The sequence below is a fragment of the Haliotis asinina genome, chromosome 7, assembly GCF_037392515.1.
Source record: "Haliotis asinina isolate JCU_RB_2024 chromosome 7, JCU_Hal_asi_v2, whole genome shotgun sequence".
In the NCBI taxonomy this organism is placed as follows: Eukaryota; Metazoa; Mollusca; class Gastropoda; order Lepetellida; family Haliotidae; genus Haliotis; species Haliotis asinina.
Window position 1 is genome coordinate 54,112,058 of NC_090286.1, and position 11,921 is coordinate 54,123,978.

General features: G+C 39.8%; 1 protein-coding gene across 1 annotated transcript; it reads right to left on the reverse strand.

Moving 5' to 3' along the window:
• Positions 1–378: 378 nt before the first annotated feature.
• Positions 379–11,692, reverse strand: LOC137290827 (uncharacterized). The gene is made up of 13 exons (XM_067821969.1): positions 11,614–11,692; positions 11,160–11,312; positions 9,992–10,077; positions 8,672–8,801; positions 7,930–8,061; positions 7,615–7,632; positions 6,551–6,774; positions 5,487–5,629; positions 5,046–5,185; positions 4,532–4,625; positions 2,735–2,897; positions 1,818–1,868; positions 379–518 (listed from the first exon to the last, which is right to left on the reverse strand). Exons 1-12 carry the CDS (start codon positions 11,681–11,683, stop codon positions 1,854–1,856), a joined length of 1,368 nt encoding a protein of 455 aa, XP_067678070.1. The 5' UTR covers positions 11,684–11,692; the 3' UTR covers positions 379–518; positions 1,818–1,853.
• Positions 11,693–11,921: the final 229 nt, after the last annotated feature.

The window sequence follows — 11,921 nt, forward strand, 5'->3', positions numbered from 1 at the left end:
CAAGCCTTTCTTTTTGCCCCTGAGTTTACAAGTCAGAGCGGCGGCATCACGTCCTATATGGTAGTGTTTGTGTTAGTACTATTATTGTCATAATAACTACTGCTACCACCACCACCACCACTGCTGCTGCTTCTTCTGGAGGGAACTTAATGTAGTCAGTAATAAGCATTATAAGCCACAGTACAAAGATATTACAGCGGAAACTCGATTGATTAGACATTCTAGTATATATTCTTAATGTAGCAAACACTAGTAAGTGAAAGCTGAGTAAAAGGTACACATTTATGTTTTAACAATTGTAGGTTGTGAAAAGTATTACAAATGATTATCATATTGTTACATCATCGGACATGCCACCATGGAAGTAGATACTACGGGAACCGTTCCACGTACAGAGATACGTTTGTTTATTTTAAGTGTACATTATTTGTTGTGAATTTGTGGAGAGACAACCCATGGAGTTTTGACTGCTGCTGCGTCGTGCGTCATCTTGGCTTCTTTTGCTGGGTTCTTCTTATCTGTAATAAATTCATATGATGACAGAGAAATAACGAACATATTCTTATTGCATATTTATGGCCATTAGTGTAATGTATCATGGTTTAGTTCCTTGTGAGCTCTATTACAAGGGCCGTTCAATGTTTTCTTACATAAATGGTGGGAAACACGAGTGTTTAAAATGCATTTGGTCTATTCAGATGCGTTGTACGTAACTTTATTTCACACTTTCCTAACCAGACTGTACTCAATTATGTTATCTGAAAACACTGTCCGAAAAGAGTGTCTCCGAATGCGTTGGCTCAGTTGACGAAATTGATAGTCGACATGTGGGGTGATGACATCAGCTTGTTCAGCTCTGGATTGTTGTCACAAGAGTTTTGATAAGCTCATTATCTCCGAAAAATAATAGAGAGTGCCCTCCGAAACCTATAGAGTTCAGGAGGTGGTGGATGTTTCCTTTTCATTGAATGACGTTTCGTCTCTCTGTCACACTGGCTAACCATGTTTCAACATCAGTTACCGAACTTGATACGAAAAAAAACCAAAAACAATTTGTTCTTAGTTTAGAGTTCTAGAAACTTAGTGAGTTCCTAGGCTTTTGCCTGGGTAGCAATCTTGTAATTCCTTAGGAAGATGGCGATGAAAGTTGATAAAAGTTTATCGGATGTATCTACTCTTTAACATTCTTTACCCGTCGATCAATGATTATCCTCAGTTCCCCAGCAGCTGTCCTTTCGTATTCGTCTGACTGAAGATGATGTACTGTCTGGAATGTTTAAGCTCCCAGGTCGTTGTGCAGAAACGGGACCATTAGTCGTCCCTTTTCCCCATTACCCTTGATAATGTATTTCCTTCGCTGTACACCCTTCCTCAGTAGAAAGGATTTCTGCTTGGCATACGCACCAACTTGCGTATAGTCGTAGCCTCTTATAGCTTAAAACTTTTCTGCTGTGCTGTGTCATTCGATTTGTGAGTGTATCAGCAGTATATCATCATGAGAAAGTTTTCCTCACCGGTTGTAACTTCGTGACATTAGGATTTAATTGAATGCTTGTTTGTTTGACGCCACACTGAGCCGTATTCCAGGTATATGACAGTGGTCTGTAGATAATCAAATCTGGACCAGGCAATTCAGCGAGCCTGACCACCCAGTCCCGTTAGTCGCCTCTTACGACAAGCAAAGGGTACTGAGGACCAATTTTAACCCGGATCTTCATAAAACCTTTACACTCGTTGTATCATCATGAAGACCAGTTTACATGTTACAGACATGAAGTGTGTTACAATAGGTATGTATGATTTCAAGCCACACTCACCTTTGTAGTTGACCTTTCATCCGTTTTGAATATTTGCTACGTGGGACAACGCTGTGGAAAAGAGCAGCCATGTAAGTATAATGGATGACCTGATATGATTTAGCGCAGAACATCATATGTTTCAAATTAGCCACTCTCTCTATTGAACATTAAATACGCTTCGTCACTGTTTTGCTCCGAAAGGACCACTGTGGATATACGGCGTATATGACGTTTTGGTGTTGAGATATGAGCTGAAGATAGTCTACACAACATAAACATGGTCATGATTTAACATTATGATTTACAATTATGACACAATGTGAGTGAGTGAGTTTAGTTTCACGCCACACTCAGCAATATTCCAGCTATATGGCTTCGGTCTGTAAATAATCGAGTCTGGACCAGACAATCTAGTGATCAACAACATGCGCATCGATCTGCGCAATTGGGAACCGATGACATGTGTCAACCATGTCAGCGAGCCTGACCACCCGATCCCGTTAGTCGCCTCTTACGACAAGCATAGTCGCTTTTTACGGCAAGCATGGGTTGCTGAAGGCCTATTCTACCCCGGATCCTCACGGGTGATGACACGATTTGATCCTTCTGGACCTTACAAATGGTTTGTGGTTTTCTGCTATTTCTGTTGTTTTATTTGGAATTATTAACTACATGACAACAACTAAGCTTGCACATTTTTTCGAAGATGACGAAAAGTGGAGCTACACTTGGAGCGCATTCCCTAGGATCGCCTAGGATGACGTTTCGGGGTGTATAGCATGGTGGCTGTTCTCATGGTGATGATCCACCGGTTCGCCTTGCCCATACTGTTATTTACCAGCTTCGGCGATAGGGCTGGAATATTGCCGTCTGTGAATAATACAACACTCACTCGCCCACTTCACTATAACGCCAAAGAAGAAACAAGTACTAACTGGTGTATATTCAAATCGATTTAATCTGGGTACTAGAAGCATGCAACTGAACACCACTTCAGTGTAGCCCCAGAGCCGGAACAGGGGAAATATCTTCGACTGGATCACCCCAGAGACTGTCGTCATACTTCCAAAACCGATTTTGTTTCTATTTGGAGGACAGCTGAAAAAGAAAATTACAATAGTTGATATGGGAATAGGGAACAGATACAGAACTGTTATTTACCTTCTTCTAACCGTCTTCTTCATAAGGAGGTGATTAAACTTCAATAACAGAAAAAAGGTGCATTGGCACTGGAACTGTTGAAAACACTTGAGTTTCAGTACATTATGTAAAAAATATTTTGAGTTAAGTGACTATTCTTTACAAGAAACTATGTATATCGACGTGTTCTGTGACCTTTAAGCTACTGATATGATCTCAATAGTTTCGTCCATCCACAGAATAGGATGATAATGTAACATATGTCATATTTTGATGACACAATTTCTCAGCCGAGGGTGACTGAGTGGGTTAGATAGCTGAAGGGTTTTATACATGTTCCAGCATGTACACTTTACTAAGAACGTGGAATTCCAGTTGAAACATGTTGATCACCCTCTAAATGGCATTGTATCCTCAAAGTAGGCGTCAGTGGCGCCAGCTGAAGGAAGGTATGGACATCAAAAGAAACCTCGGGGTAGGTTTTAGAGCATAATCTATTACTCCAGCAACATATTATAGTGATTTCTTTTGTCAAACGCAAACTGTGTTCTATTTCCATGCGACCTTTGAAGGTCCCGGGGTAGAATAGGCCTTCAGCAACCCATGCTTGCCGTAAAAAGCGACTATGCTTGTCGAAAGAGGCGACTAACGGGATCGGGTGGTCAGGCTCGCTGACATGGTTGACACATGTCATCGGTTCCCAATTGCGCAGACCGATGCTCATGTTTTTGATCACTAGATTGTCTGGTCCAGGCTCGATTATTTACAGATCGCCGCCATATAGCTGGAATATTGCTGAGTGCGGTGTAAAACTAACTCACTCACTCACTCATATCCATGCAAAATCACATTTTGTTGGTTTGCGAGTGTTTTCTGTTGTCAAATGACCAATGAGCAAGCACGATTTGATAACGTGACCTTGAGATTTACCAGTTTTGAAGATTGAACATTTAACCCTGTTCTTATTCCTGCTATATATCATTAGATATAGTCCTCATGAAAGTAAAAAAAGGTTTAAACGACAAAAAGTAAAAAAAAAATGAAAGAAATAAATAAAACAAACAATATCCATATAATAATGATATTTAGCTGTGTTTTCGACCCTTAGAACACTTTGGTTTTGTGCAAAATTCACGAATTCTTAGGTTTCTATCTCCTATGATTTTTCATGCATTGAGATAATAATTTGCTATACTGCTGATACTGTTTCTGTCACATGCATGTGCACAATTCCAAAGAATTCGATTGCATAGATTAAGAAATCTCGTTTTACTAAACTACAAGATCGAGTTTCTAGAAAACAGGTTTTTGTTACTTAGTACACTCTGGTTTTCAGGCGGCGATTTGGTGATTTACATAATGACTACTGATCTGTTCAATCGGAACACCATAGCATACATCAAATCACGTCAGCAGGACTGGCAATCAGATCCTGTGTATAAGCTCTTAAGAAATATACGTAAGTGTTTCGTCATATCATACCACAAGGTGTAGTTTCCAGGGAATACAATTACTTTCTTGCAACGGCCGAAACAGCATTTTCATTATATGACACTTGAAACAGAGGACCTATAGAGTGACTTCATACTGACCCATTTGAGTTGGTCAGTGGAAAAGAAACCTTCCCATCTGGAGATGAAGCTTGACAGGCCCCAGGGTAGAAGAACTGATTGACAACATCATCCCCTGTTATTTGAAATGAAGAATGGAGAGATCAACAGCTACTGAACACAAGATCAAACTAGTTCATAACTAAGTCAATCAGTATTTCAGTAACTGAACTTCGCCATACCGTTAGATCGTAACGGAAGTGAAACGAACAGTATTATTCTTTAATTATATACAGCAGTACAGCAGATTTACCAAAGTCTCTCTGAACCTGTTCTGCTCTTGAAGACATGCCCCTGTCCCTGTTTATGAAGGTGAAAGTCACAAAAAAAACTTGTCAAAAACTTCAGCAAGATGCTAATGGGATATTTACTGGATAGTTACTGCAAGCAACACGACAGTAGAAACGTCTGCTTGAAGCAGTCGTTCAGAAAAAGACTATTGCCTTAAAGCTGTGCCAGGGCCCGTGTTTGTTCCTGGAAATATAAACTAGCAAACCTTCAGGAAGCGTGACCACCAGTCTCACAGGAACGCCAAGACTGATGTTTGTAACCGGTTCCAGACTTTGAGCACTTGCTAGATATGCCCGCACGTTGACTCTCGCCTGTCTGGCAGTCATTACGGGCCTCTCTCGAATCCTTGAAAATGTGAAATAGAAATTACATTTTCTAAAACATAACACCACTTTGAAATAAAGTTAGTTGTCAAAATCCTAACGGGTTGTGTTTAACCCTATATGCATTGGGGAACGAACTTCAGTCCCTCACACATTCCTTCTAACTTTGCCGTTATGGAAAAAGTTTGCCGTTGTAGAAAGGGCATGTATCATCGTGTTCCCGGCTGCTCGGGAACTTTCATAAACAGTATACGAGCATTTTTTCATTACTGTTCGTTTTGATGCTACTTGTAGCACAGGAAAAGTCTTTTTCATTCACTTACGTCTCCACCGCGACTCTCTTTGCATCAAATGCAGCATCGGCTTTAGACAGATCACACTGAACTTGATGTTCCTCATCCTCAAATGATTCTACACCTTTTTCCTTCTGAAATCTTATCGTCCAATTTAGGATCCCGTCAGCAACCTAGTGATGTGTGAACAGACGTGGTCATGAAGTCAAGACGTGTATATTAACCTAAAGGACTAAATACTTCATATATACTTTAGTGTAAACACATTGTGGAACACGCATGCACGCATGCACACACACACACGTTAAAAAATACGAGGGGATATCAAAATGTTGTGACCCTAATTATGTTATCGATGTCCAATGTTTGTTTAGTTGTCATTTTATCAGTAGCATTATTTTTATCAGTATTTTATTTTGAAGGAATCATTAGCCATTTTCAATGTTTCACATATGTGACTAATGTGGTTCACGAGATATTTCAAAAACGCTGTGTCAAGATATTCAAGCTGAAACTGTTTATAATATAGTGGGAGCTGACATTCGTGTGCCCGTTTACTATTTAGTTTGAACCCTTGGCATCATGTATGAATAGTGAAAACAATAGCATCAGTTATGTTTTTAATGGTTACGGAAGGAGGGATGAGTAGTGTCTCCAAAACAAGCTCCACGGTGGAAGCCAAAGTGGCAGAGTGGGTTAAATTGCTGACTTCGACTGCCACCGACAAGCTGCCTGATTAGAATTCCCTATGGGAGGTCGACCCCAAGGTAACTTTAACATGAAGAGAGAGAGTCACTTAAACAAGCGATCGATTGTAGTTTCAAAATGTTATTTAATGCACCTAAATATATAATACCTATACCTATCCCAAACACACAAAATGTTTTTTGCATATTTCGTATCCTGAAATTTTGATGATTTGGCGTTTTGGGGAGTAGGAAGATTAACAAACAGACAGACAGACAGACACACACACACACAGACTCACACACGCACACACACACGCACACACACACACGGGTGAGGATTACTACGTTTTCATAACAGTCCGTATTTCGATGTATGAGGTTCTGTTAAATGAAATATTTACTTACTGCTTTTGCAGGACAGTTGGGTATCAACACCCCAGACACGTTTTTAATTTGAACATTCAAACGCATTTCGGTCGGCCTGAGTATTCTTTCTGGTTTCTCAATGCTACAGTTGGGACCGATTGCTCCCTCGGCGTTCACAATACCAACTATGTGGTCAGTTGGCTGGCTTAAGGAAAGCATCAGCGAGTAGACTCCTTCCCCTTGCTTCATGCAGTAGAATGACACTGCAATCACAAGGTACAAACGTGTAATGAACCAGTCTGGTGGTGGTTGGGGTTGGAATCTCCTGTAATGCTGCCACTGATGTTTTAACGCCACACTAAACAGTATTTCAACTGGAGGCGGTCGGTAACGAAATCTAGTCTGGGCCACATAGTCCCGTGATCTCCACGAACATCGGTCTATGCAACTGGGATACAATGGCGGGTGTCAACCAAGTCAGCGAGACCAACCACCCAATCCTGTTTGTCGCCTCTTACTACAAGTATGGGTTGCTCAAGACCATTTCTGACAGTATATTGCACAGCATAGATTAAAATAAAATCATTAAAATATTGACACAGGTCACTATTTGCTACGAGGGAGGAGTGCAGAGAAAGGGAGTACAGAGAAAGCATGGAGGCAGCGCAGCAGAGGGGAATGAATAAATAACAGTCTCAACATTTGTGCCTGTGCTTCTCCAACACCTGGCTGTGCCTTTCTCTTTCTGTAATAAACAGTGAACTGTGTCAATATTTTTATGATAGTTTCTTTAACAAGTTTCTTCATTATTGGGACACAAATTCTGCAAAATCATCACAGAGTTGGTATGATGTTTTGATCATGATCAGCGTTTCATTGACTATGTTATGCATATTCGTTTTCATTGCAATTCATCGGTCCGCTTTGAGCCAAACGGACTATACCTAATGATGTTATGTCTGAAACAATTACCATTTTAAGTGGACCAAAAAGGCTCCTAGTCGTTTTCTATTCTATGTATTGCTGAGAGTAGCTCATGAAGCGATAACTTGATCGAAATACAATCTTTGGAAATGTATGAGACTGACAGAAAGAAAGCTTACCTTTAGGTTGTTGTTTAACTGGAAAATACATGAATGCATCAGTATACGTCACAAAACAGCAATTGATGTGAAATTTCATGGCGGTTTGAACGTTTCCAAGTAAAACTTATTTATTAATTCATCCTTATGTCTGTAAGCGACAAAGGTTTTACAACACCAAGTAAAGCAGTGATGTGACTGACTCATCGAAAACAATGAGAATTACTTTCCCTTACTATACAATCAAAATTAAATAAAATAGCCTCTGCCAAAACAGGAATGACTTGATGGTCTTGTGGTGATAACAATGGGATGATTAACTGTCATCTTACTTACGTGTGTCACACATTTGTCCATACCATCCCGGCTCACAACCGTACCGACAGATGGCGCTGGCGTTACAGAGGAACCCCGCGTAACAGTGACACTGCCGGTCACACTCTTCTCCAGTCCAACCAGGTTGACAGTCTGACAAATCACAGATAACACTTTTCCGTATTAACGTGACATGTTAAAAACATTGATGTAGTCAGATGAAATATATTGAATAATATATGACGTAATAACGAACATATGTTATAACTGTTAACACGGAAAACAAATTCATAATAATGCACCTTATATGGGGTTATGAGTAAATCAATGGCGATTATGTGCCTAACTGTGAGTGTGGAATCACGGATGGATAAAAACAATGTTTTAGTCTTTACATAAATTTTTAATATGGCTAGATTTGACTATAATTGCCAGTGGCTGAAGGGATGGTGTAAATCCAGCTATAGTCCATGTAGGTAGCACAGGTACTGAAACTCCCCACTGTGTTTTGTATGGTGATCTACCTTCAGTTGTTGGCGATCTATAGCCTGCTTTTATATTCTAATGTCAGAAATAGTACATAATCTGTAGTTACACCTCCATCTGTGGTATCCTAGTTGTTTTACTGTCCTTTGGCGACAGCTTTTCTGATTGAATTTTTAAAAGTATTTACTGTTTTAGCCACGATATGGCTGAAATATTGTCAAAGTGCCTTTAAATTCTAACTCATTCACTCACTCGCTTTAAGGTGTAAAATCCTTACCTGGCCTTTTTGAACATACGTAAGGAAAGTTCCTTGAGCAATAGGAAGGATCCCAAAAGCCATCACTGCTTATCACTGCGCATAGTTCGGAATGCCAACGACGTGAATTCCGAAAGTTAGCAAAATTATACTGCAAGTAGACGAGGGTTAATCTGGAGTTAGTTTAAATATCGATAGATGTGTATTTTCAAATGAGAAATTAAAGGCGACAAATAGATACAACAGATTATGTTCTGAATTGATATAATAAATATTATCAAAAGGTATTAAAATTATGTGCGGTTTTCAGTACCGAAACTACCAAAACCTAACTTAAAATAGTGAATAATCCTTGAAGTAACATCACAAAACTGGATTAAATAATGCCTTGGCGTTTCTTATTAATCTCAATACCTTGAACGGCTTTCGATGTAGATTGTTACACCGTTACCGAGCTGCTGCTGCCGAGCGATGGAACGTATGAATGGATAGTATAACAAGCAGCATATTACCATTAACAACATAATAGTGAGTGGGTGAGTTTAGTTTTACGCCGCACTCAGTAATATTCCAGCTATATGGCGGCGGTCTGTAAATAATCGAGTCTGGACCAGACAATCCAGTGATCAACAACATGAGCATCGATCTGCGTAATTGTGAACCGATGGCATGTGTCAACCAAGTCAGCGAGCCTGACCACCGGTCCGGTTTGTCGCCTCTTACGACAAGTGGAGTCGCCTTTAATGGCAAGCATGGGTTGCTGAAGGCCTGTTCTACCCCGAGACCTTCACGTTTCTAACAACATAATAACAACTATAAGCAGCAACTGTCATGAAGCCAATACATGTGATGGACAATGTATTAAAATAACTCGGTTGGATATGAGGTGACAGATAGAGTCTATCGTTGTCCTTGGTACTGACACACCACCTGCGTTATTACGCAGTCGCTTTATCAACAAGTTTTAATGACATGAAAGTGAGTCCCATATATAAAGAGGAACAGCGTTTTCGCGAAATACTGTCCCTGGTCCACCGGTGTCTTCCTCCACTCACACAATGTGCATGGGTTTGGTGCTTGAGGCAGTAACCCGGTGACCCTCTTTAAGTAATGAAATAAATCAAACAGTTACTTGACGGACCATAATGTCCAGGTTCACAAATTACGTCCTCAACGTTGACGTTTCTCAAGACAGCAAGGGGCATGTTCAATGTCGAGGCCCAAACAAATATTTCGTAGTTGATCCAGTATTTTTAATCAAAGATCAGTTGAGATGCTGTGTCCTAAGTGTTCTGTCAAACGTTTCCTAAATCGTATATGTTTTCGGTTTTTCATACTCACCTTAGCGCGATTATCCCACTTAAAGCCACTGCCTTCCCATCGTTGACTCAACCCAAGCCAAACCTTCCTATTACCTTCCGTAAGACCTACAAACCACAGACGTGCACGTGAAGCATAAGGAATGATCCGAGATGTACATGCAAATAAGGAGAGATTCGTGGGAGATATGTATATCCAAATAAGGAGAGATTCGTGGGAGATATGTACGTGCAAGTAAGGAGAGATTCGTAGGAGATATGTATATGCAAATAAGGAGAGAATCGTGGGAGATATATATATATCCAAATAAGGAGAGATTCGTGGGAGATATGTATATCCACATAAGGAGAGATTCGTGGGAGATATGTACATGCAAATAAGGAAAGATTCGTGGGAGATATTACATAAAAAATAAGGAATGATTCGTGGAAGATATGTATTGCAAATAAGGAGAGATTCGAGGGAGATATGTACATGCAAGTAAGGAGAGATTCATGGGAGATATTACATACAAATAAGGAATGATTCGTGGGAGATATGTATATGCAAATAAGGAGAGATTCAAGGGAGATATGTACATGGGAGAGGTATCCCAAAAAGGAGAGATTCATGGTGCCGATGCAGGTATAAATGCAAAGAGTTTAAAAAAGACGTATATAAATTTAGAAATACAGGGACTGCTCCACTTTCTTAATGCCGGCTAACCAAATCATTAACGCCCGTATACCATTTGTCATCTTTACAACGCTTCTTGCTTGAGACTCTCCAGCCTCCAGACGTTCAGTGGCAATGCTTTGATTTACAATAGTTTGTTTTGTGCCATAATTGTGTTCTTCCATTTAGCTAAAAAGGCAAATAACCGCCTAAAACGGTCTTATATGGGCAAAGTTCGAAATTTCAAACAAATCTACTTTAGAAAAAAATACTTGAAATTACATGTATCAAAATCGCATATGTGTTTCTTTTTGGGAAAGAGTACATTATCGATACCAATAATTGAATAGTCCAACTAAGGTTTGAACCCCAAATGCATCTCTTCATACATTATCATAATGTACGCAGCTGCCAAATAGCTCGCGTATAATTTTGTACAGAAGGAAATGAATGGCATATTTTGCAAAGTTATGTTGTATTCACAGCTCTAAACCCCACATAGATTTAGTAGTCACCAGTATGTACTGCAGCATACCTTGGACGATTCTGTTCTCTTCCATGTCCTCAATCACTGCGAGATCAGCCGCATAGCGCTTTCTACACGTGCCAGCTGCGTTATATCTATAAACCTGTTTTCCGACGAATTTGAAGCACTTGGTTTTCGCCTGTGTCCAACCTTCCTGGCATCCTGATAATATTAACAAAGATCCATGTACTCTACTATGCCACACAAACTATATTGGCTGCTGTGTTGGAGATCATGCACAGCAAATTCTAGTGTGGACATCTATAAAATTCAGATTTTAAATCAGTCATGCATAGTAACTTTGACTCGAAATGAAAAAGCGATATATATATCATATGTTTAATATTCACCTCGGTGTCCAAAATTCTGAAAGTTCTCCAACTTGACGTCCGTTTCGTACAAAGTGCACACTTAAGTCACATGTACACTTAAAGTTATACACAAAGAAGTGAAGAAGTCTTACCTTGATATCTTCCAGCATCAACAGCGTTAGGAAAAAAGGCAAGCAAAGTGAACAGCAGAACTACACCCATTTCTGTTGGAACTTGGGAACACAGTGCGTAAATATGCTTAAATGCGCTGAGGCAGTTAATTGTTTTCACTGACGCCCACTGAGTAATTAGTAGTCCGATTATGGTAAATGTGAATAGGGTAAATCAATGGTAAATGACCATGCTCAGTTATTTGAAACATGTTCGACTATCCGGCAGTTATGTGGTGTGGATATCCGTAAATATTTGAGCATCGACAACACACATTCGAAAAAACATA

Excerpts from the sequence above, each read along its gene's own strand:
- LOC137290827 (XM_067821969.1), bottom strand. The coding sequence starts at position 11,683 with ATGGGTGTAGTTCTGCTGTTCACTTTGCTTGCCTTTTTTCCTAACGCT. Across the intron at positions 5,630-6,550 it reads CCAACTGTCCTGCAAAAGCA|GTTGCTGACGGGATCCTAAA; the intron begins GTAAGTAAATAT and ends ACACATCACTAG. Across the intron at positions 4,626-5,045 it reads GGTGGTCACGCTTCCTGAAG|GGGATGATGTTGTCAATCAG; the intron begins GTTTGCTAGTTT and ends TTCAAATAACAG.